This window comes from Trachemys scripta, chromosome 7, assembly GCF_013100865.1.
Source record: "Trachemys scripta elegans isolate TJP31775 chromosome 7, CAS_Tse_1.0, whole genome shotgun sequence".
Classification (NCBI taxonomy): domain Eukaryota; kingdom Metazoa; phylum Chordata; order Testudines; family Emydidae; genus Trachemys; species Trachemys scripta.
In genome coordinates this window covers 122254458-122279085 of record NC_048304.1, presented here as the reverse complement: position 1 = coordinate 122279085, position 24628 = coordinate 122254458, and the positions used below count along the sequence as shown (strand labels likewise).

The following is a 24628-nucleotide window of genomic DNA, read 5'->3' as shown; positions in this document are numbered from 1 at the left end:
ATACAATCCTGACGGGTGTGGAGAAAGTAAATAAGGAAGGCCTGTGAGGGGTTGAGCATCCTTCACCCCAGTGGAGGGCACTTGGTAACTTGCAGGACTGGGCTCGAAATCCTTCGGGAAGCCCCTGGTCTTGCAGTGACTGGAACCCCCTAGGAGCTCAGGGTGGCCCTTAGAAATGAGGTTAATGTACAGTGTGCCCGGCCTTCATAAAGTACCAGGCTGGCCTCGCGCTCAGGTCAAGCCCTGGCCTGGTGGCCTCTTCCTCTTTCTCATGCTCTTAATGGTCTTCAAAAAATTATGCTAGGGGAATGTTGCCTCTCAGTGTATATACACAGTAAAATACAACGCCATCTGCCTGGCAACTATCGTACAAGCTGCTCCCCAAAATAATGGGTTTGTCCGCGTCTTCCTTCCCGTCCTCCCAACTAATACTTCCAGAGGGATGTAAGCATTGCGTCTCACCTGGGTGAAAACACCCACGTGAAACTTGCTGAGTCTTACTGGTCGGTTTTCTCCTCTTCAAGTCAGTCTAGGTTTCGTTCTCCCAAGTCAATAGCATCTCTATTTCCAAGTGGTGATAAATCGCCCTTTGTTTTTTGTAGCTGAAGCATCTTTCGGACACCAAAAAATCCTTCAAACCTGGGGCATTTAAGGCGGGCAGCAAGCACAGATGTCGAATCATTGACTACAGCCTTATGGATGAGCTGGCCCTGTTGTCTTTGAAGCAGTAAGTTTCCCGTGCCATTCCAGAATTGTTTGGGGGGGCTACGGGGAGAGAAGGGGCTGATAACAAGTGGAAAATATTGTGCTGCTTTGTTTGGCTGGAACCCGCCCATTGGGGTTTCCACTCGTTCTCTGTCTGTGGCACTCATCTGATGCCCATTACTGGATATCTGAGAGTCACAACCTTGAACACATTTCTCCTCCCAATAATCCCTGTGGGGCAGGGGCAGGCTCTTCTCCCCATTGCACAGATGGGAACTGAGGTCCAGAGGGACTAAGTGACTTGCCCAAGGTCACACAGGTTGCGACAGAGCAGGTCTCAGGCTTGCACTCTAACCACTGGGCCGTCCTTCCTGTCTAGTAAAGGTATTGCCCTCTGAGAGGCATGGGTTCCCTGCATGCACAGTTTTGGCTTCTGGCCATCATCCTTTGTGTCATAAACTGGGACAGAGCTTAGTCGAGTGGCTAGGCCCAGACCACCTTAACGGAGGGAAGGTCACCATGACTCTGACGCAGGCCTGTGGAGGGACAGAGCACTGACATGATAAATAGGGGCCAGGCGGATTCTGTCAGACCCCAGAGGACAGGGAAGGGGAGGGGTTGTCTTGTCCTTACCACCTCTGGGTTTCCACTCACGTTAAAGATGACTCACACCACAACCCTTGCTGTATCTTCTCCTAGTCGAATTATTGCTGCTCCGTTTCTGAGATACCAAGACATCTGTCCCGGGCACGTGGTGGAGGTAAGATCCCAAGAGAACATTGCACGTTTGGCATTGTAGAGTGTTGGTACTTGCTGCCGTGCCTTAGGTGATGCGTATTTTCCCTGCCTAGTTAATGCCAGTTCACACCTATTTGTTTCAGACCAGTGCTGGAAAGGGAGAATGCAAATACAGCACCAGCAAAAATAACTTGCAAATTCTCCTGACTGTAGTTACCTAACTGAGCGACACTTCAGTCCAGGTGTTTGTCTGCGTTGCCTTGGTGAGGGTAGAATGATCTTTCTAAAGCCTTGTATATCCAATCGTATGTTGGAGATGTATATAGGGTCAGATCCAGGTCTCTTTGACGTCAGTGGGAATTTTACCATGGACTTCAGCAGAACCAGCGTGTGGCCCATGGAGAGCACAGCACTGGCAATGTGGGTGCAAGAAGCAGCGTAGCTTCCCTTATGTAAAGCTGTTGACCTGCATGTGGTTAATACATTAGATAGATTTTTTTGGGGCAGTGTGTGTTTATATTTTGGGGGTCATGGGTAGGCTATTGCCCATGTACAGTAACTCCTCACTTAATGTTGTAGTTATGTTCCTGAAAAATGTGACTTTAAGCGAAATGATGTTAAGCGAATCCAATTTCCCTATAAGAATTAATGTAAATGGCGGGGGGGTTAGGTTCCAGGGAAATTTTTTTCACCCCCCCGCCCCCCCCCCCCCCCCCGGCACAGCAAGCAGGAGGCTCCCGGGAGCAGCTCCAAGGCAGAGTGCAGGAGCAGCACATGGCAGTGGGGGGAGGGACAGCTGAACTGCTGGCAATCGATAGCCTGCTGGGCGGCTGTGCATAGGGAACTTATGGGAGCGGGGAGCTGATGGGGGGGGGGGGGGGCTGCTGGCCCACCCTTGTTCCAAGCCCCCACCAACTAGCTCCAACGGGCTGCTCTTTCTGCAAGCAGTGGACAAAGCAGGCGGCTGCCAAACGACGTTATAAGGAGCATTGCGCAACTTTAAACGAGCATGTTCTCTAATTGATCAGCAACGTAACAACGTTAACTGGGACGACTTTAAGTGAGGCGCTACTGTACACCCCAACCTACACTGAAAACTACCAATCCTGCTCTCTTCTCCGGACTCTAGGGCAAAGTGTTGGCTCTGAAACCCTTCGGGATGCAGGTGAAGGTGACGGATCACATCAGGGGGCTGGTGCCTCGCCTACACCTGGCGGACGTGCTCCTGAAACAGCCTGAGAAAAAGTACAGCGTGGGAGGTGAAGTCAAGTGCCGGGTAAGATCCCCCTGCCAGGGGCCTGTCTTAAGTTGTACTCTTCCACCAGAGCGATGCCTGAGCATTTCGAGACCAATCTGATTTCCACTGAGAGCGGGTGACTCTCTGATGCGCTTATTGTTTGTTTATAATGAGTCCTGGGGCGTGAGGTTGCTGGTATTTCGGAAAGAGGAGCTACTTCCTTTTCTCAGTTGCCCCACCCTATTGGCCACTGGACTGAGTGTTGGGCGTTGTGACTCACTCTGCGGCCTGACAAATTACGGCCACGCTTTCAAACCTCCGCTCCTTTGGATGGTCTCGGGGTGTTTGGTGCCCAGCTACAAACAGCTGGGGTCTGATTTTTTAGAGCTACTGAGCACCCACATGAAGGGATGGGCGCTGCAGATACCCAGCAGCTCTGAAAGTCAGGCCCTAGGAGGCTCAGGTTGTGCTCCTGATTAGTGGATACTTGAAAATGTTTAGGCCTTAACTTGTCAGCACCATTTTACAGAGAGGAATCTAGTGAGACTTGGTCTCTCTTGTTAAAATGCTCTGAGAGCCTTGCATGAAGTGAGCACGGTATGTGCTAGATGTAATCACTTAACTTCCCAAAACCTCGACAGTATTTAACGACTTCAGAGGCTGTGACCATTTAAAATCTTTAGGGTGATTCCTTGTAGGAATCTGCATATTGAATAGGAAACTTCTGCATTTCCCTGCGCTGCGTCTCAGAAGTAATGATGTCATTTCTCTCTCAGGCAGTGACATATGGAAATAGATTCTGTCTTCTCCGAAGAGAAGCTCGGATTTTATGGGCTTTACTCCCACCCACTTCCATGCACGCATTTAATGCACCTTCCTAGTTTTCCGCTAGACTTACTGATACTGACAGACTATCCTGCATCTCATTTGGGGGCCAGTGTTGCTCCTGTTCTAGCTTGATGGCCTTTGAATAGAGAGAATTCAATCCAAGGGAAAACCACCATGAATTTGGCCACCAAGTCATTTGACACCTTCTGCTTTAGCAGGATTAGCTTCGGAGACGTTGTCAGCATTAATGTTTGTAAAGCCCTTGCCTTTCCTCCGAGGCTCTCAAAGCGCTGTTGCGTCTGGATGTCTGAAGCTAGTGCAAACTTGTAGACATATGTGGGATTCTTGTACGTAGTGAATATGAATCAAGGATTTGGTGCCTTTTCCCTGATTGAAAAGCGTCTCTGCAGTCACTCTAACCTCTCCTCCCTCTGCTCTCCTAGGTGTTAATATCCAATCCTGAAGAAAAGAAGCTGATCCTAACTCTGAAGAAAACTCTGGTCATGTCGAAATTTCCAGTCCTCACGAGTTACGAGGCTGCAAAACCCGGCTTGATTGCTCACGGCTTCATTGTGTGCGCTAGGGAATTCGGCTGCATTGTGAAGTTCTACAATGACGTTAAAGGTCTGGTTCCCAAGAACGAGCTGAGCTCAGAGCCCATACCTTCCCCAGAGAAAGTCTTCTACAAAGGCCAGGTAACTAATATACACACACCTATTGATAAATGCAACGGAGGCAGTTGTGACATCGCACTGACAGATAAGGAAGAGGCCGCAGGCTGGTTGGTTGTGGATGGGAGGTTCATGTGGGAATTCAATGCACCTAGAGAGTTGTAAAGGGATATTGGCAAGGCTGCACACCTCAAACGAGATCTGCCTGGAGCTGTGGTTTGCAGTGCAGGAGGTGCTGGGCCCTCTGCTGTGCTAGGGTTAGACAGGCTATCGAAAAGTCTAGCCTGCTACAAGGAATCACCGACGTGCCATTGGCTTTGAGTCCCTGAAGTGGGCGAATCCTTGACAGTCGCGTGACACTGTCACGCCACTGCATAGTTGTCAGGACAATCGGATAACAGGAGGAAGGGGCTCCTGAGGGGAGACGAGGCCACTCGTTCTAGGATAGAGTCCCAATCCCCTGCCTGTTGCATCCCCTTAACTCTTAGGAGCTGGATGTCCATAAAGTGTGAAACACCTACAAACTCACCTGTGTCCTAAGGCTTAAAGGACTCAAATCAGAGACCTTTACTGGAAACTCTTCCTGTCTTGGGAAATCATTTAACAGACACGGACAACACAGGAAGGAATAGAAAGGATCTGGGATTCTGAAAACACTCCTGTGGAGCAGTTGATTCCTCTTTCCTGTATGCGATTAAACGGGCTGGGCTGTAAGAGACTCCTTCCCCTCAAGACCTTTGCAGAGTTGCGTTCTTGTACATTTCCAGGCCTTGCCTGCTTCTGAGAGTGCTGCAGGCACAGAGCTGTGTCATGTGGTCTGCAGAGCTGGGGTGGCAAAGAAACCTAGGGGGAGGTGGCTTGTCAGATTGCTCAGCGGAGGGGCTGGGGTCCATGCTGCAGCCTTTGTTTTCAGAAGAATGAAAGCTTTTATTTTCAGGATCAAGAGAACAGTCTTTTAAGTCTATATTTTAAAAATCTGACCCTCGCTATGCCTGGCAACTTTACCAATATCCAAGCACCTTTAATTCCAGTCTGTACTCTGGGCCGTCTCCGTGAGGTGTGTGACCTGCTCAGTGTCACATTCGTTTGTTTTTAATGTTGGACTCTATAGCAGCTGCAGAAAGGGCAGGATGGTCTGGTGGTGGGAGTCGGGAGACTTGGGTTCTATTCCCAGCTCTGTCTTGGGCAAGTCATTTTAACGACTCCGTGCCTCAGTTTCCCACCTGTGAAGTGAGGATTACACTTGCCTCACACTAGTTTTGCGAATCTGAATTCACTCCTGTTTGTAAAATGCCCTGATAACATTGGGTGTGAGGGGAAGAGTTGCTGAGTATTTATTTCGCTCCCTTATGCACTGTACTGCTGTACGCTGGATATAAGGGTGGGGGGGTGGAGCTACAGAAAACGCACTAAGTCAAGTCTTTTTTGTTTTAATCTCTTTACAATAGGTTGTCAAAGTCATAGTCTTAAAATGTGAGCCTGAGCAGGAGAAGTTGCTGCTGTCGTTCAAGTTGATGAGCAGACCTGTCTCTGAGGACAGAGGAGAACAAATTCCAAAGAAGAATCGGGAAGTGACTTATGAAACTGGACAGGTATTGATTGTAAATGCCCCCCCCCCCCCCCCCCCCCCTTGTTCCTCTCTCCCCTCCTCCCCCGCCCCCATCTGGTTACTAAGGAAAGGATTCAATGCAACTTTGAATTTTTTTACTTCTAAAACCTGTCTAAAGGGTCTCACTAGATGGTGACAATGACAGCTGGGTTTTGTATTGTATCTTTCGTACAAGTGTCATCCACAAATAAGTTTTTAGAGTAAAGTAAATGAGACCGTGACTCAAACAGGAGTGTATGTTAGAGAAAATACTTATGTGAATACATTGAAATGGTCAGTCACAAGGCACTTAAAAAGACAGGGCGAGGTGCGAGACAGGGAGGAAAGAGAGGTGAAAAGAGGCCAGTAGATGCAGAAAGGCTGTTTTGGACAGCAGGCAAATGAGGAACTAGCATCATTGCATCTCCTATTGTGAGCCTGGCATCACGTTAGGATGCTAGGGAGGGTCTGATGCGCTTTAGAAGAGGGAGGACAAAAGAGCCCCATGAGATTATCCCAAGAGTAGAGTGTTAACTTCAGTAGCTCCTCTACATAGATTATACGGTCAGAGGGGACCCTTGTGATCATCTAGTCTGACCTCCTCTATAACACAGGTCATAGGTCTTCCCTGAAGTAATTCCTGTTGGATATGGTGGTCACATCCATTTCTCAAACTGTCATGCTGCAGTGTGCTAACAGCTGCCATGTTTTGCTTCAGAGGTAGCTGCATTTCAGTGTTAGGTAAATATTTGCCATAAAGACAATAGTTTTTAAGTGCTTCAGTATCCCTTTGGAATAAAAGACACTACCGACACATAAATACAAGTTTTACTACTGCAAGCACAGGGATGTTCTGTTTTGTTTAAATGATCTCCTCCCCATCTCCCATCTGATCAAATGAATTTTCCAGACTTTGACTTCTGTGATTTGTTGAGATTGTTTTATATTAAATGTGTCAGATGCTTCTGAGGTTCTCTGCTATTGGAATGAGACAGTTCCTTGTTCGTAGCTGGAGGGACCTCAGAGCTGTTTACAGTCTCACGTTACATGTCTCCTGTTCTCTGCTCAGATGGTTGACGTGAAAATCCTGAAGAAGAAAGATAATCGCCTGGAGGTTTCCATCTTGTCAGACAATGTTTCTGCCCACCTTCCCACAATGCACCTGTCTGACCACGTGGTTAACTGTAAACTCCTGTACCATTGGCTCCAAGAGGGTGACATCCTCCACAGGGTTATGTGCCTAAGTGACAAGGGAGGACACATTGTATCCTTTGATTCTTCATTCATGAAGGCTCTGGCCATTAAACACACACCTTGCTGGAACAATCTATTTCAAATCTAGACTGTACACAAGGAAGAGGAATTACACTAGTTTAAGGTGTGGGGCTGGTTCCATCCTCAAGAACCAAGGATGGTTTGAAGGGCTGGTATCTTACGAATCACCCACCCTTGAATTGAATCTTGTATGCTTCTGGGAATCCCATCAGCGATAAGACGTGTTTCTAGCCCTAGTAGATTGTGAGGTATCAGGCTTTAAAATCACAACATTCTGATTACTGACTTGTTTTTTTCCCCAGCTCGCATGCATAAATATCAATTGTGACATGGCTTTAGTAAATAGCTAGCACTGAAAACCAGCTAGTTGTACGGATTGTAATCAGGGAATTCCAGCTTCCAAATGGGGTAATGCATTAATCTCCAACTGTCGCAATTTGTGAGAGATTGGCTGCTAAAATTATCGGTAGAGGGAAAGCAAGGTGGTAATTGGAACACTGTGATTTTAAGATCCTGTATTGTACAACTTGCAATGGCTCTGGTGATACCAAGGGATTTAGTAGGTTCCTGAGCTTGTTTCCTCTCCCCTCTTCCCCTGATTAGAAGGCCCTGTTCCTTGACTAGTTGTTCAGACCCTGTGCAGAAAGCCTGCAGTGATCTCTGCAGTACAGGAGGAGCAAGTGGTGAGGAGCTTCTCTGAAATCCAACCTGGGATGCAGCTGGCTGGTTACGTGAGGAACATTATGTCCTATGGCGTGTTTGTGGAGTTCCCATTTGGTCTAGCTGGACTAGCCCCGAAAGCGGTAAGCTGGGTGTGACTTTCCCTCTTAAAGCACCATGTTTAGAGCCACATTTCTTGGGCCTGCAAGCAGGGCTGGAGGGCAGATAGACTGCAGCTCTCCTACACTCACGCTGCCCCGCCCACTGGGAGTAAAAACTGCTGTTGGGGTTGTATTTATAGAGTTCTAGGTGTCTCCGTGATATGGGAGGGAAGGGGCAGGAAAGATCATGAAGGCAAATGGAGATGCTACAAGCGCTGAAAAGAGCCCTCTTTCCTAATCACGCCACGTGTCCCCCGCCACCTGTCTGCTGGCATATCTGGGACTGCAATGCAAAAAGCAACACTGCTACAGTGGGGTAGCTAGCACCTCATGGAGGAGATTGGGAATTGCGACTCCTCGATTCTATTCTCAGGCCTGCCACTGGGCTGCTCTGTGACCTTGTGCCAGTCATTTAACCTCTCTGCCTAGGGAATAATACCTGCCAACATCAGAGAGGGGTTGAAGCTTAATTGATGTTTGTAAAAATACGCTCATGAAAGGTGCTATAGTTTAATAGGATTGCTAAGCAGCTGCCTCTGCTGACCTTTTCCAAACAGGCCATGAGTGACAAGTTTGTGACGGACACCAAAGACCATTTTGTGGTGGGACAGACGGTGGTCGCCAACGTGACGAGCATGGACGAGGAGAAGCAGCGTATCCTCTTGTGTCTGAAGCTGTCCGAGGTCGGCTCGGAAGACCCCGTCGCTGAGAGCTTCTCCTTACTGAGCCAGTGCTTTGAGGAGATGAAGGAGGTCAGGGACATTATGAGCAGAAGAAGTAAGTTTGGGAACAGTGCTGTGAAAGCCATTCAGGTGATCATGTCATGACATTTAGCACTAGAAAAATAATGCAAGGCATAAACTGCCCCTTTGCCTTCCATATAAGAGAAAGATCAAAGCAAGCAATGGCTTAACTTGTGAGCCAGGTTTGTTAAGAGAGGAGGGTTTATAGAATGAATCCAGGCCTTGAAAGGCTACAAACAGGAACAAAACTTTCTGGAACTCTTGTCAGGAGTGGACACAACTAGCAAACCAAGAGCCAGGCTGCGCTCCCATTGTAAGTCTGTGGGAGTTTTGCTGTTGATTTCAGTGGGAGCAGGTTGAGGGCCTGAGCGGTTAAGAACAGAGAGTTAAGAGCTATGATGTCATTAGTCTTATGCTGAAATAGAATAGAAAGAGCCCAGGAGACATAGTGGGACAAAACTTGGTGCCTGCTAGTTCCTGGGAGGTGGGAGAAGAGCAGAATCCTCTGAGAAGGTTACTGGACCTTTCCATGCAGATCTGATTTATCCGATCAGTACTTCGATACGGTGGTCAAGGATACAGTAAGGAAAACCACATTTAAAAAAAAAACAAAAGGCAAAGGTGAAATCTACCTAACAGAGGGGAGGGGTTTGTGGTGAGCCAGCTTGTTCGTCTGCTGGGGAAAAGTATTTGCTGGCTGCCCCCCAGCCCAAGTAGACATGGAAAGTACTTCTGTATCTCTGAATGGCTGCTGTGCAGTGTCTATGTGCATACCAACCACCTACCGCCCAGACCTGAATGTCCTGAGAACCCTGGTCACCTGTACGTAGATGCCTCACCGCATACAGACGCACATACCAAAAGCAGGAACATTTGTGAGGGTATGGAACTGTTTTGTTTAGAAAAGAGGCACTAAATGCACTAATGCTTAGATACCAAGGTGATAGGCACTTTAGGAAATACAGATCTCACGTAGAGACTATAATAGACTGGAAATGCACAAAGAGGGCATTAGATGATCATTGGAAAAGACCTGAATTAATGGCTGTATTAATGCTATATGCCGTGCCTCCAGAAAAGCCTCGTTCCGTTCTAGGTTAACGGCCCTGGGACAGTAAATATCTCTAGTGATGGGCAGCGTGGTTTTGAATTTTTAGCTTTTCATAAGTGTTTCTATCGGGATTAAGTTTTAATACTATTTCTTTGTGTGTTGGGGGTCTAAACTATCTAATTCTATACCTTTTTTAGAAGGGCCTAAAAACTCATCCTAAGCAAAGGTGAATCCTGCTTCTTTGGTTCTGCAAAAGATACAGTGGAAATAAAATTAACTCTCTACCTTTTCCCATTCTGTTGGTTTAGATCATTCCAAGGTGGCCCAAAACCTCTGTGGATTGATGCCTGGGCAGAAACTTGAGCTGGTCGTTCAGGAAGTGAGGGGGGATGGCTCAGCATTCTTCAACGGCAGCTGTGTTGCTGGGCTGACCGTAACAGCCACTCGCTATCATGTTGGAGGTTAGGAATTTCTTTTCTGGTCTTATTTCTTTGTGTTTCATCGTCACTGGGTAGGATACACAATGCTCTCAAACTGCTTTGTCTGGAATGAAATCAATTGCTGATTAAACAGTGAGGGGTGTTACTTATTAGTGAGAATGGGATAGTGCAGGCATGGGCTCCTGAGTTTCTATTTCTAGCTCTGCCACTGATCCAGAGCATAGTTTGGGGCAGGTTGATTAAACCTGTCTGGGATGCTGTTGTCCCTATCAGTAAAATGGGGATAGTATTCCCCTACCTCACAGGGTTTCTGTGAGGCTTAATTAGTCCATTGAGATCCTCAGATGAAAGGTGCTATAGAAGGATAACGTATTAATGAACAGTTTTTAGTTTTTTCCCTTCCTCCTCTGGGAGCTGGAATATGCTCAGTTGCTGCATAATTTGTCTTTTGATTCAAGTAACTTTATTAAGCAAAACTGCAATTTCCAATACATTTTCATTCAAATAATAGCCCCGAAAAGTTTTTAAACAGAACTGAAAATTATCCTAGGCATTCAGAACTGGTTTTAACTTTGTTTTATCATTACTAACATATATGAAGTGTGTGTGCACATACACGCACGCACACCATATACAAAGTTTCCATACAAGTATTAGCAAATTTTACTCAAGCCTGCATTTGTTGCCTTTTAATAGACCCATTTGTGTTTAGTTACAACCTTCTAATCTGGGTATACATTTTGTTCAAATTCAAAATAATGATAACCATACATACAACGTGCAGTGTTACCTAGTGGAAGGAGCACTGGCCTGGGATTTGAGAGACCTGAGTTCTATTCCCAGCTATGCCTCTGGCCTGCTGGGTGACTTTGGACGAGTCACCTCCTTGCTCTGTGCCTCAGTTTTCCCCACTCTAAAATGGGGTAATGGTACGGACCTCCTTTGTAAAGGACTTTGAAATCTCCTGATGAAAAGTTCTGTATACAAGCTAGGTATTATTATTATTTATTGTAAAATTGACTTGATCCTGCTGTAAGGTTGGCTGTCGTTTTTGTTTTATTTCCAGTGAAAAGCTAACACTCCCCCCACATTAGTGGCATGGGGGGAAAGTATGGATCGGTCCTTTTTTTAAACCTGAGCTACTGCACGTCTGGCTGCTAGTAGTAACCATATTATGAATGGGTCCTTCCCTGACTCCGTAACCACCTCTGGACTGTGAAACAGTTTTACTATTAGCATGGTAGCATTAGTAGCTCAGATTGTCCTTGGGCATGCTGCCCGTCGGCTGTGTCACACACCAGGGTCATGACTGGTAGAAATCCTTTGGGGCTATCCGCAGTTAATCTTCTTGTTTTTATAGACAAGAGTTTGGTCGCTGGTCAAAAAGCCAGGGTCTTGGTTCTCCACGTTGACGCCCTCAAATCAGCGGTTCACGTCTCCCTTCGAGAAGAGCTGTTGAAACCAAAAGCCAAACGGGTACGTCTAGCTTGTGTTCTCTTATTCGGTCTCGTGTGCCAGGTATGCATTTACCTGGGTAATGGATTTTAAATAATGCTCAGGTGGGAAACGTTTCACACAAGTGGCAGTGGGCGGGGAGAAGGGGCAAGAATGTCTGAGCTTGGAATCCAAAGTTCCTGCAGATAAGTCACCATCAGTCTCTGTTTGACAGTTAACGGAAAACTCCCAGCACCCTGCGGTGGTACAGCATGTAGCGGAAGAGTTTGCCATTGCCTCATTGGTGGAATCAGGTCAGCTGACTGCCATTCCTGTGGCCTCTCACTTCAACGACACCTTCCGTTTTGACTCGGAGAAGCTGAAGGTGGGACAGGCTGTCTCTGTAACCTTAAAAACCGTGCTGCCGGGTGACCATGGTGTCCTGTTAGCAGTGCAAGGCCCAGCAAAGAAAAGGGCTTTTATAAGGTCCCGGAAAGAGTCGGAGACAGTAGAGGAGGGCTTGGCTGCAGTGAAACACTCCCTGTGCTTCGGAGATGTGGTCAAGGGAACGGTGAAGTCCGTCAGACCTACCTACGTGACAGTTGCCATTGATGACAAGCTAACGGGCTCCATCCACACGTCCCAGATCCTGGATGAAGTCCCCATAGGCTCCTTTCCAACCTCCAGGCTGAAAGCTGGGCAGAAGGTGACTGCCCGGGTCATTGGAGGCCGAGATGTGAAGACCCACAGGTAGAAAAAAAGCTTCTATGTCACTTCCAGGGGAAGCAGGCGGTGGAGTAGTAATTTAGTTCAGATTAACCAGGTCTCTTCCTCTGTGTCGTCCAGGCATTTCGTATTCCAGCTATGCCTGCTGGAGGTGATGAGGCCCTAAGGGAATTTTCCCCTGTCATGTTCCATGCCCCGACTTGTGGGGGGTTCAGTACTGTGGTGGGCTAGCACATTATACTTGCGTCACTGCAGATGGGCATTTTATCCCTGGCTTAGATCACAGGTAGAGAGTCTGGGGTCTGCCTTAGTCAAAGCTCCCGTTGACTTCCAATGGAGCAGAAGCTAGTCCCAAGTGAAAGTTAAGGGCCTGATTTCAGAGGTAACGAAACTTGCAACTCCAATCTAATTTCAGTGGAATTTCGGCACCTTATTCCCTTAGGTTTATCCAAAAACTCCAGTCTGAGTGCCTAGCACAGCTGGTCATCTCACAGATGATCGCGTTTCAGCGTCCCAGTATGCGGAAGGAGGCTCCTCAAATGTAGGCCGAGAAAGAGGATAACTCTGCTTTGGGAGGCAGAGCTAATCTGCCCAGGGTTTGCTGCCAGGACTGGTCCGGCAGCGGCTCTGTTACAGAGCCAGCACCGGGGATGGTGCCCTAGGAGTGTCTCATTTTGGAGTGGTCGGGTGTTGAGGAAAGGGCTGAGCCCCAGAACTGGGAGGCTGTTAGTTTTAAGAGTGCTCGGGCTTGTGCTGGGCTGGTAACGGGCTGGGGAGAGAGACGGAATTGAATGGTTTCCTGTGTTGCAGGTATTTGCCCATCACCCATCCACACTTCACTCAGTCCGTTCCAGAGCTCAGCATTCGACCCAGGTAAGAGCTGCAGATTCTGTCCTAGCCTCCTGCCCACCTGGGTTAATGTTTGTAAAACGCCGTGAAGCTGGAAAGTGCCAAGTACCGAATTCCACCCTGTCAGCTGTTGCTGGGGAAGTGCTGGTCCTTTGGGGAAGGGAGAAGGGTGGCAACATTTGGGATCCACAACCCCTGCGTGCCACAGAGCTCTGCTCTGCAGAGGCTCCCTTGCCCTCTAGCCTACGGAGGATACGCGGAGCAGGCCAGGAGCCAGGAATCCGCGAGACAACAGGACACATGAGCATATCGCTCCCTTCTTCTTTCCAACTCTGTTCTGGCCACTACAAGTTAAAGCTCCTACTGCTCCTCTAACACACCCTTGAGCTGCCTAGCATGGGGCATGGGTCAAACCACAGCCTAGTGCTTCTCTCTGCACTGGGGGGACTTGCTTTAAACTGTGGGAGTTCCTGCACTGTGCAGAATAAGGGAAGAAAGCTGGGGGGAAAGAGAGTGGGGATGAACTTTACAGGGATGCTGCCCAGGGGATATTTCATCATCATAAACAGTCTCCTGGATTCACAACGCGTCCATGCACTGCCTGGAGCTAGAACCCTGGCACTGTAATTTTTTTCCTTCTGCTCCTGTCTCTTCCCTTTGCGAACAGTGATCTGAAGGGGGATGGCGGCACAGCCCTGAGCCCTGAAGGAGACAGTCCCAGTGAGCGGCTCAGGCCCTACAAATCTGGGCAGACGGTGACCTGCTTTGTGAAGAAGGTGAGATTCGGAGGCTTCCAAAATAAATGCTGGGAAAGGACCAGCTATCAAAACGTAGGGCCTGGTTCCAGTCCATAGTCTGAAAAATTCAGACACCCCAGTAAAATGCTGGATCGGTGCATCCAAAATCCAGCCCTAGTCTTTGACAACAGGAGGAAATAGGAAGAAGCGGAGGAGATGGGCTGGCATCACAGCCTGTTTGTCCCCAGTGCAATGTTCCCCCCGCTTCCCAGTGCTCCAGCAGAAGGTCCTTTTGGGGGAAAACTGCCCCAATCCCAAATATGACAGATGCTGGAACACCTGAGCCTTTGTGTGAGAATCACTGCAGTGTAACAGCAGACCACGTAGTAGCAAGATATCACTGGGGCCAATTCATGGTTCCCTCCCACCCAAAAAGCCTCTTTGGTAAGGTGGCTTCTGTCAGTATCTCTGTCTGCAGAGAATTCCAAACGCTGATTTCCCTCTTCGGGGAGACTCCTTCCTCTCCTCTGAGAGCACAAAGAAGCACCTCTCCTGTGTCTGAGTCCTAATCAATAAGCGATTGGGATCAGGGCCGGAAATGCTGGGGGAGGTTTTCTGGCTTGTGGTATGCAGGAGATCTGGATAGATAATCATAATTGGACCCTTCTGGCCTTGATCTGTAAATTTTCTCTCTCCAATGAATCCATGAAGCTTCTTATAAGTCTAACATTTTCTCTTCTGTGGCTGGTTGGTTCCCTCTCAGTACAACACCATAAAGTCGTGGCTGGAGGTGGAGATCACCCCTGAGATTCGAGGGAGAGTTCCCCAGTTGCTGCTTTCCCTTAACCCCAAGGTAAGTTCTCGCCAGAGAATCAAACACACAAAGGTTTTGCACACACGAGGCTGTGAGCACCCAAACACAAAAGTGTCTCAAGCAGCCTCCAACCTTTTGGTTCCTCTTTGCTTCCTGATCTGGTGGCACAGGTGGGGCTGGGCACGCTCTTCCTCTTTCAGCCTGGATAGCTACTTCATAATGAGTATTGTTGACTTGGTTATTTTTAGAGATATGTTAGCTTGTGAACGTCATTAGCTGGTTTTCTTTTCAAAGGGGAACTGCAGAGGTTCCGAATGAAATGCCAGATCGTTAGCAGAACAAATCAGATCTATTTGCTTCTTAATAAAAATATTTGGAAATCGGTTCCTTGCTGAGTCCTTTTACCCTTCTCTCTCTTTCTCTCCTCCACCTTGCCACCTTGTAGACTAACTCACTGTGCATCCTCTGACTCTTTAGAGTTGCTTTTTTTTATATTGGCAACAAGATAACTAATATAATAATAGCTAGCTCTTATGTAGTGCTTTTCAGCAGTAGATCTCAAAGCATGTCGGCATCATTATCCCCATTTAACAGATAGGGAAACTGAGCCACAGGGTGGCACATGACTAGCCCAAGGTCACCCAGCAAGCCAGTGGAATAGACCCAACTTCTCCTGAATCCCAGTCCAGTGTTTTGTTTTGTTTTCTATGGCCAGGCTACCTCCCTAAAACGTGAGCAGTAAGAAATGCTGTGTTTACAACTAGATTTATCCAGCGTCACAGTGCCATTTCTTTATCAGGGTTTAATAGATGCGCAGAAGATGTCTATAATGCCAAGTGTAGATCTTGAAATGTCCTGAGATTACCTTGGTTAAAATCAAGATCAGTGGCTGAAGTCCCTGGTAATGAGCGGAGGTCTCTCTACCCTCAGGTCTTAAAGCATCCAGAGAAGAGCTTCAAGAATGGCCAAGCTTTGTCTGCAACAGTGACTGGCACAGATGCCTCGGAGACCAACCTCTGCCTGTCACTTACAGGTATGGTAAAGCCTTGTTATCTGCAGTACCCTTACTGTTAGAGTTCCACCATCTGCTCAGCAACTAGAAATGGTCCTGAACTGAAACCGTGGGATCAGAACACTGCAAGCCAGAGCCAAACTTTGTGTCTTTATCCTGGGCAGAACGAACACCCTGAATCTGGATCCAGAGTTCAAGGTGTTTTGGTTTTCAGAATCAGCCTGTACAGAGAGGTTCAAACCTTTAAATGAAAGCAGCAGTTCTCCTTCTAGGTGTGTCAGGCAGAGTCCTCGTCTCTGCTCTTTTCTGAAGCAACTTGGCTTCTGACTGATCTCCATCAGACACCAGGTGGCACGCAAGCTGTTTGCCAATTACTGGGGCGGGATCTGGGTATAATGGGTCCAGGGTCATATCTGGGAGGAAGGGTTGTGAATGGTTGAACATGGCATCATTGTTACAAAAGGGATTGTGAACCGAGAGAGCCGCGCAGGCCCCACATGGCCAAAAGACTGTGGGGATGATGGGCGACTGGGGAAGTAATGCCATACTTCCTTTCTATCCACTTGACTCCCTTACCCTAAGTGTTCAAGCTTGGAATATCTCCACCCTTTGTGGGGTCTGGCTGAAATAACCCCTCTGAAATCCCCGTGCTCTTGGCAGGAGTCCATTCGCTGGTGGAAGGAACCATCACCCTGGGCACCATAACGAAGGTGACTCCACACGTCGGCCTCACCATTGCGCTTCCCTTCGGAAAGACTGGCAAAGCCAGCATTTTTCACCTGAGCGATTCGTACACTGAGCAGCCGCTAGAGAACTTCAGCATCGGGAAGCTTGTCAGGTCAGAGATTCTCCTCTTCTCCTGAAGTCTCTTGTTGCCTCTTCAAGTGGGGGGCTGGAAGAATCCTTCAGCAGTGACGAGATCCCCAGTGGTTTGGTTTGGTAGCAGCACTGAGGGGTTTTCCTTGCATTCCAGCTGGAGTGTTACCTCTTCCGGGGCAAATTGTAAAGAGTTAGAGGGCATATAGCTCTTCGGCTCCTCTAGGGGAGAAGGTTGTAACCTTACATTTGTATCTGCTTGGGGCCGCTGCCTGCTTCCTGTGTGCCCACTTCCTTCAGTCCGCTTTTCAGAACCCATTTCTTAAAGAAGAAGGGTGTTGCAGTGCTTAGGGTGCTAATTTGGGACTTGGGAGACCTGCATTTAATTCCCAGGACGTTGGACAAATCGCATACACCCTAAGTTCCCTCTAAGCTGCACTGCCACGCAGCAGCCTCTCAAGGGCTGCAAAGGTGCTCAGGGCTTCAGCAGGGAGAGGCACCTCTCCCCCAGCCCCAGAGCTGCTGCAGGGAGAGAGGGCTGGGGGGGAGTTTTCTCTCTCTCTCTCCCTCTTCCCCCCCCCCCCCCCGCTGTGACCCCAGGGCAGCCTGCACTGCAACCTCATCTCTGGCCACACCCCCAGCCCTGAGCCCCCTCCCCGCACACTTCGTCCCTGGCCCCATCCCAGAGCCTGCACCCCCAGCCGGAGCCCTGATCCGCACTCCAGCCCTGAGCCCCCTTCCACACTCCGAACCCCTCGGTCCCACCCCTGCCACACATCCCCTCCATATTGGTGCACATAACAAAATTCATTCCGCACGTACATGAGAAAAATTAGAGGGAACATTACTTACACCCAGATATTAACAGGTATTTAGGTGCTGCTGTGCTCAGTGTTGCCATGTCTAACTGATTTAGGAGCCTGACTCATTTTCCAAAAGAATGTAAGCACTTAGGAGCCAAAATCCCATAGGATTTACACTTCTAAATGTCTAAATCTGGGCCATGGTGTCTCTGCGACCGAGTTTCCCCACCTCTAACATGACTTCCCTTCCTCACAGGGGTGTTGTGAGCATTCAGGATTGTGAGATGCTCAGATACTATGGTGTAGGTCGCTAGGTTGTTTTCTTTCACAAAACCTTCTCAGCTGATCTCCTAAATCGTTGCATCTCACTGGTCTGCAGTAGACTGTACGTGCTTCAGAGCACTGGGTTCTTAGTGCACCGTCTACGTTTAATGCTGCTATATGAAGAATTTCTCTGCTTCCTCTGGGCGTGGCTTTTTTTAATCTGTTCAAAAGTTTCCCGTTTTCATGCCTCTCCCACATCTCCAGGTGTTGTGTCCTATCCAATGAAGACAACAAAATAGAAATATCTCTCCGGCAATCCAGGTAGGTGCCTTTGTATTGAGAGTGGTAAAAAGTGCAGTGAAACTTGGTATTCAGTGTTTTACCCACCCTGAAACCCATATTTACTAGGCCAGCCCAATGCATGTGTTCAGATTACATAATTAGCCCGATAGCCGAGACTTTGTAAGGGTTGAAGATAGCTTTGGACGCTGCTTGTTCATTCTGCATAGAGGATTTTCTGTGTACTGGAGAAGGTGAGGATGTCTGGTTCTGAATATAGACAGTCACACCTTTTATTTATAAGCATTTTAGGCCTGATTGAGTTTCCCTGCTCTTCTAACTCTGTCCACACAGCTGCATTTGTATATGTGTTCTGTGTATTTACCTTTCCTCCAATGAACTTATTTAGACCTAGTTTAAAAAAAAAAAAAAAAAAGTTTCCCATGGCGGAATTGGCAGCATAAACATTTAACTTCAAAAATGCAGGTGGACGTTTTACTTTTTAGAAGAAATGGCAGATTAAGGGCTTGATTCTTTTTAAGTCTGTCTCACTTTGTGCCAGTCGTGCATTGCAAACACGAATGATGGCATCAGAGTACCCGATTGTGTCCACAGATCAGGTTGCCGGACACATGAATGCACATGATGGGAGGCTGGGTTAAAGCCTCTTGGGGCAGGAGGACACAAACCCCAAATTTTCATACAACCTCAATCAGTGCCTTTGCCCCTTCTTCTGGCACTATCTTAAAAGTATACCAGGCCAAGGGGTTAGCCACAGTACAATGACATGGATAGCTGTATAGTGCTGTGTACAGACTGTGCACTTCAATAAACGGGAGGAGAAACAAGGATGTTCTTGGCCCTTCACACGCCGTAAGGGATCATTGCTTTCCAGTCTCCAGCAGTTTGGGTTGATTTTTTCAGGACCCAGCAGAGTACAGACCATTCAGTTGCAGTGAGGATTTTCCTTCTTCCCCCTCTTTCTTCTAGGACAAATCCAAAGAGCAAAAACAAAGTGGAAGATCCTGAACTGACATGTGTTGAGGATGTTCGGGAAGGCCAGCTGGTCAGAGGCTATGTCAGATCCGTCAAGCAGTCGGGCGTGTTCTGTGGGTGAGTAGCACATGGTGAGAGAAGTACAGTGGGCCGTGTAGGCCCGAGGTCTGTGTGTGCGTGCTTGTTTTGTGTTTACAGCTCTAGAATTCAAACTTCTGCAGCGTCTCTGACAACAGAATGCCACTTTCCCAAGTGGATTTTGTTGTGTAAGTCAGAATGGTTGGTGTTTTTTGTAAGCTTGTGAAGCTTATGTGAAAAATGTCCTACTATCTAATAGGGACCTGGTCGTATGGCAGGCAGGTGCTATGCCAGCGTCCTATAAACAGTTTCCCCCAGTGTCCCTCAATCCTGACCTGCAACATCCCTTGCTGTTCCCGTCCTGCCCATCTGGCTTTGCCAATGTCCCTCCAGGCTGACCTGCTGGACTCCCTCTCTTCTGCTCCTTTGTCTCGCCAGGGTTGGAGGCTGCCTGTAGTGATGGTGGTTTGGTGACGTGCACCAGGCCCCGTAAAATAGCTGCCGTTAAGGTGAAGCTGCCAACGTATGATTCTGACTCTTTCTTCTCAGTTTGTCCAGCTCCGTTGTGGGCCGAATCCAATTCTACAAAGTCGTCCCCTTCTTCATACCGAAACAATCCCTGTATGAGCAATACATGCCGGAGGGGAAGTTCCTCACTGCCAAGGTCCTCAGGTAGGTGGGAGGCCCCCCAATGAACTGGCAGATTGAGGGGACAGTGGGGAGGGGCAGAAGAACCGTTGACAAGGGGCATGCGCGGTGGGGGGGGGCAAGCAGGGGCACCCCCAGTTAGCATCGGGGGGCACAGAACTTCTCCGGCCCCAGGGCTGCAGAGGCAGGGAAGATGGATTCCCTGCCGGGCCAGGGCTGGGGCATGGTGGAGGGAGGGAAGATCGAGCTCCAAGGGGGGACGAGCTTCTGTGCCCCCCCAAAGGTCAGGGGAATGGAGAGCCTGTCTTACTAGAGGAGACTAGGAGAGCTTGGTTTGTTTAGCTAAGGGCTCCTCTAGATGGCGAGTTAATACGTGGCAAGCTGGCACGGGAGTAGATCAGTGCACACTTGGGACCTATTAGTGCACGGTAGCAGGGTCCACATGGACAATTAGCGTGCAGCAGGCTGGTGCCCTGTGGATTGCACCCTCGCTTGCCGAGCACTAACTCGCTCTCCAGACGAGCCCTGGTGAAACGAAGGCTGAGAAGGGCTCTGACTCCTCTCTGTAAATACGTCCGGGGGAGGAGGGGTAAACACCACGGAGGGAGAAGAGCCATCGAGGCTAAAGGACAATGCTGGCACTAGAATAAAGGGGAATAAACTGGCTGTGAATACGTTTTAGGCTGGAAATTAGAAGCAGGTTCCGAGCCATTAGAGGAGTGAGGTTCTGGAGCAGGCTCCCCCTAGGAGAAATGGGGACAGACAACCGAACAGGTTTTAGTTTATGAACTGAATTATGTGACAGCAGAGAGTGAGGAGGTGAGCCTGCGCTCTGATCACTTAGATGCTAATTAGGGCCCAGGAGAAGCTGATTGGGGGTAATTATCTCATGGGCTGGGTGGGCTAAACATGCATTTGGCCTCATTAGCCCAGGGCTGGTAAAGGAGGCCCAGGAAGGAAGTGCAGGGAGGGAGGAACGGGGCTAGCTGGTTCCAGTCAGACAGGGGCCTCAGAGTAGGGAGATCCCTGTTCCCCTCAGATCCTGCTGAGTGGGCTAAAAACTGAGCAAATATTGTAACTAGGCGGGAGCATGCGGGACTGTGGTTATATCGGTGAAGGGGAATCGAAATGAAGTGTCACTGAGAGCCCAGCCGGTGAAGTCCGGGTGATTTCTGCAGGGAAGAGGATGGGGGTGGAGACAGGCCCCTGTTACGTGGGTTACCTGCAGTAGCAAGGGATTGAATTCAGTGACGCAGGAAGTCCCTTCCGATCCTATGTTCCTAAAGCTCTGGCAGCATTCCCAGCAATTGGAATATCCCTGATTTTCTGTTCTCTTCCCCCTGGAAACGTGCCGCAGTGTAAATAATAAAGAGAGCCATGTTGAGCTTTCCCTCCTCTCTGAGGACACTGGGAAGCCAAGTGTCCTGCCCGAGTCGCTGGGCCTGCCGCGCTGTGACACAGACGAGGGCAAGGAGAAGAGAGAGGAGTTCAAGAAGCTGAAGGCAAAACGGAAAAGAAGAGTCTCGGAAGGCGAACAGGTACGTGCACGCAGGGGGATTGTACCCCAGATTGGGGTGGGTGGTTGTGCTGAGCGGAGGGGCAGAAATGCGTTCCCCTTGCTTCCGTCCGCTTCATCCTCAAAGCGGGACATTTATGGGGGATAAAGATTCAGCTCATTTTAATGGAAACTAACATGAAGTTTTTGCAGAATAGAAAAAAGAACTATGGTCCAGAACTCTCCTCTGCCACAGACAGAACTGCATGAATTGCAATGTCACTTTGTATGAATGGGGGAGTCTGACTGCTAACAAAGAGGGCTTGAACCTGGGACATCTGGATGTTAAAGCTTGAGCTTCAACCGCCTGAGCTAAAGGATCCACCTCTGATAGCCCATGATGTAGCAGGCTCATCAATGTTTATATGTGGCCCAGCCACCACGGCACGGGGATGGAGCGCCACACTGGGAGTGGGGATTGCATACACCCCTCTAGACAACTCCCCTTGGCCACCACCCCCAAGTGTGTGTGTTTTGGGGAAGAAAATCACTGGTCCCCTGCCTTATGTTCTTGTATCTTGAGTTTTTTGGCAGGCACCTCTGCCCAGCACCTGCTGGAATTTGGCCCATAATAGTTGGCTTGACCATCGGCCACGTGGATTGAGGCCTGCCACACTCATGACTTTTCTCTTGTGACTCATGTTGTACCTTGTGTCTCTGGGTGATGGGGGAAGGCGGTGACCGTTATTCCAAGGCCTCTGCTTTCTCTGTCTGTAGCCAGTGTTTGACCTTGAAAATAGAATTCTTTTAAAGTCTCTTTCCAATGGCTCACCCTTCCCCCCGCCTTCACTGCAGGAGGCGAAGCCCAGGAAAAAGCGAGCTCGCCTGACGGACGAGGATGACAGCGGCATTGAGGTCTATTGCCGGGAGCAGGAGGAAGATGAGGAGGAGAATAAAAGGAAATCCAAGGTGAGAGTATACAGAGGAAGAGGAGAATATGAACAAGCAAAGGGGTGTTCGGGGTGACTGGCAGAGGACTGCCTGAGGGTGACTGCGATGGGGGCCTGGAATAAGCTGCTGCAGGGTACATGGCTGTGAGGCCCGTTGAGATGCCAGCTTCTACCAGGCTGATAAGCAGCATGAAGGCAACCGGCTGCGTCAGCGCTTTGGGTTTGACCTGCTCTGCGTGTGGTTACTGGATCTCTTTACACGCTGATAAGAGAGCTGGACTCCTCCTCTGTGCATAAAAAAGGACCTGCTTCAACAATTAGCAGACACGTGGCTCTTTAAGAGTTTGGTTACTAATGGCCTGTAGGGAGACAGCTCCGTGTACTGTAACCAGAGCCCTGAAATCCAGAACTGGAGTCCTGGTGCTTTCCATTCTTCCCACAAAAAGCCATCACCTTGGGGTGATGCAGGGAGTTTTAAACTGGGTAATAAAGATTACAGGGAATCTGGTCTGATCTGAGCAGGGTCTGGTCTGGTCAGTGCTGGGAAGGGAGACCTTCAAGGGAAGCCAAAGAGATGTGGGTGATTCTCCTAGTCTCTCTCGCCTTTCTGGCCACTTGGATATTTTGTCATCTGCCACAAGAATAGGGGTGTTAGTTCCACTGTCCTGGCCAAATCCAATCTGGGGGCTATCCGCAGTTACAACTAGCGACAGTATGTTTATTTCCTGCTCTACTCTGCTGTGTTGTCAAACAGCCATCATGCTCCACCCCAGAGGTGCTTGCATGCCAGTAGTGGATGAAGTGATGGCTATCTCTAGAAAACATAATTGGGGGTGGGGGATGGGGTGTTCAGGATGAAAGTTTCTAGATAAATGTGAACAATTTATTCTCGTTGCTCCAGAAATCTCTTGAAATTTTTCAGTGAGCCTGTTTTTTCTCCCTGCTTCTTCCTCCATGGCCCCAGTTGGTTATGGCTAAGTCACTCTGGCAGGGGCGTGGTGGTGGGGAATTTCGGGTGTCACTTTGGTGGACAATGCACAAGCTAGAGCAAGGCGGGGTGCATGTAGCAGTTGTGCCTGCTCCCAAGAGAAGCCTGGACTATAAACCAAGTGATATCTCCTATTGTCCTCCTTCAAGCAGGAGACAAAACGTGCGGAGGCTCCAAGGCTGCAGGTTTCTAGTGGCTTCACTTGGGACGAGGGTTTAAATGCCCTGGAGGTGCCAGTATCGAATCGGAAAGAGGAGAGCTCAGACAGCGAGGAAGAGGACGACACACAGTCCATGGTACAGTATCCTGGACATCGCCGCCTGGGCGGGAGCTGCTGTAACTTGCCTTCTCGTCACTTACTGTCTTTGTGTCAGATGGTAAAGGCTGTGTTTAACCCCAGGGACTGTCTTCACCAATCAGATCTTATTATGGTCTTTTAAGGTGTGTGGATAAACATAACCATCTCCAAAGAGAGAGGAAGGTGACGATCTTTGAGGGATAGCACGGGCAGGTGCTGTGCGAGCGGAGTTTCCTTCTCACAGCCCTACCCATGCACCTCAACCCCGTCCTTCCAGTCCTGAGCCACACCCATCCCCTGACGTTCTGCCAATGCACCTCAGTCTTGACCTGTAACACTCCAGCCCTTCCAGAGCAGACAGCTACGCGGTGGCAATTGCACTGGTCACCAGCAACCACTGGGCTTGTGCTGTGGAAAAAAATGTCGGATGAAATCACGTTCGAGGGGAGTTAAAGTGTAAACTCTGCAGTCAGAGGTGCAAAGTTAGGGAATTAGCTCAGTCCCTTGATGTGCTTTATGAAGGGAAACTAATATCCCTTCCCCCTTGTGACTCTGCTCTTCTGAGACGCAGCCTCCGGTGGGGTTTCAAAACGCTCTAGGTTTCATTTCCCTCTCTAAAAAATTGGCTCAGTCTGTTGAATAGACGCCCCCCAGGATGCCCTAGTGTCTGACCATCTTGCGTCCATCATTTCCTTGGGGTGCTAGATGGTGCCTGAAGTATTCCAAAGTGACCCTGCCTCTTGTTCTCACCCCTTTCCTTGCCCGCTTCAGAGGAAGAAGCAGACGAAGAAGGAGAAGGAGCAAGAGAAGCAGAGGGTGGAGAAGGAGCTCTCCAAGATCGAAGCCGCCCTGATGGACCCCAATCGTCAGCCCCAGACGGCAGACGACTTTGACCGCTTGGTGTTGAGCAATCCCAGCAGCTCCATCCTGTGGCTACAGTACATGGCCTTCCACCTCCAAGCCACGGAGATCGAGAAGGCCAGGGCGGTGGCGGAAAGAGCACTCAAAACCATCTCCTTCAGGTAAAACGCTTCCCCCCGGCATGGGAGGGGAGCAGCTTGATGTACACTACACGTGCACGGGCATCTAACCTGCCTCTAGAAATGGAATGTAGGGACGCCAGCCACCAGGGTGGGGAATAGAAAGGGCTGCAGTTCTCCGCCTGCCTTGTTTGAGGGAGGCCCCAGACTGAATCGCTGCCGTGACACTACGTTGGTCTGCAGCTAGCCCATCGTGTGCTGTGATCCAGTTAGAACTTAAAGCTAAGCCGGGCCCAGCCTGGGCATGGCTAGGATGGGAGACGTAAGGGAACAAATGGGTGCTGCAGAAAGAGCAATTGATAAT

At 49.0% G+C, this 24628-nt stretch overlaps 1 protein-coding gene across 2 annotated transcripts in view; it reads left to right on the top strand.

Moving 5' to 3' along the window:
- PDCD11 (programmed cell death 11) overlaps positions 1–24628 on the top strand; it is a 43046-nt gene that overhangs the window by 13451 nt on the left and 4967 nt on the right. Inside the window, exons 10-32 of one of the 2 annotated variants that reach the window (XM_034774974.1) lie at positions 603–727; positions 1405–1465; positions 2573–2719; positions 3952–4203; positions 5628–5771; positions 6837–7031; positions 7675–7845; positions 8421–8640; positions 9966–10118; positions 11458–11573; positions 11767–12281; positions 13068–13130; positions 13774–13882; positions 14607–14696; positions 15588–15690; positions 16330–16507; positions 17817–17873; positions 18822–18944; positions 19455–19577; positions 20911–21091; positions 21904–22017; positions 23139–23282; positions 24056–24306. In XM_034774974.1, coding sequence (XP_034630865.1) covers positions 603–727; positions 1405–1465; positions 2573–2719; positions 3952–4203; positions 5628–5771; positions 6837–7031; positions 7675–7845; positions 8421–8640; positions 9966–10118; positions 11458–11573; positions 11767–12281; positions 13068–13130; positions 13774–13882; positions 14607–14696; positions 15588–15690; positions 16330–16507; positions 17817–17873; positions 18822–18944; positions 19455–19577; positions 20911–21091; positions 21904–22017; positions 23139–23282; positions 24056–24306 — 3635 coding nt within the window. Of the gene's footprint in view, positions 1–602; positions 728–1404; positions 1466–2572; positions 2720–3951; positions 4204–5627; positions 5772–6836; positions 7032–7674; positions 7846–8420; positions 8641–9965; positions 10119–11457; positions 11574–11766; positions 12282–13067; positions 13131–13773; positions 13883–14606; positions 14697–15587; positions 15691–16329; positions 16508–17816; positions 17874–18821; positions 18945–19454; positions 19578–20910; positions 21092–21903; positions 22018–23135; positions 23283–24055; positions 24307–24628 lie in introns of both variants that reach the window. The other variant, XM_034774973.1, reaches the window with a different exon arrangement.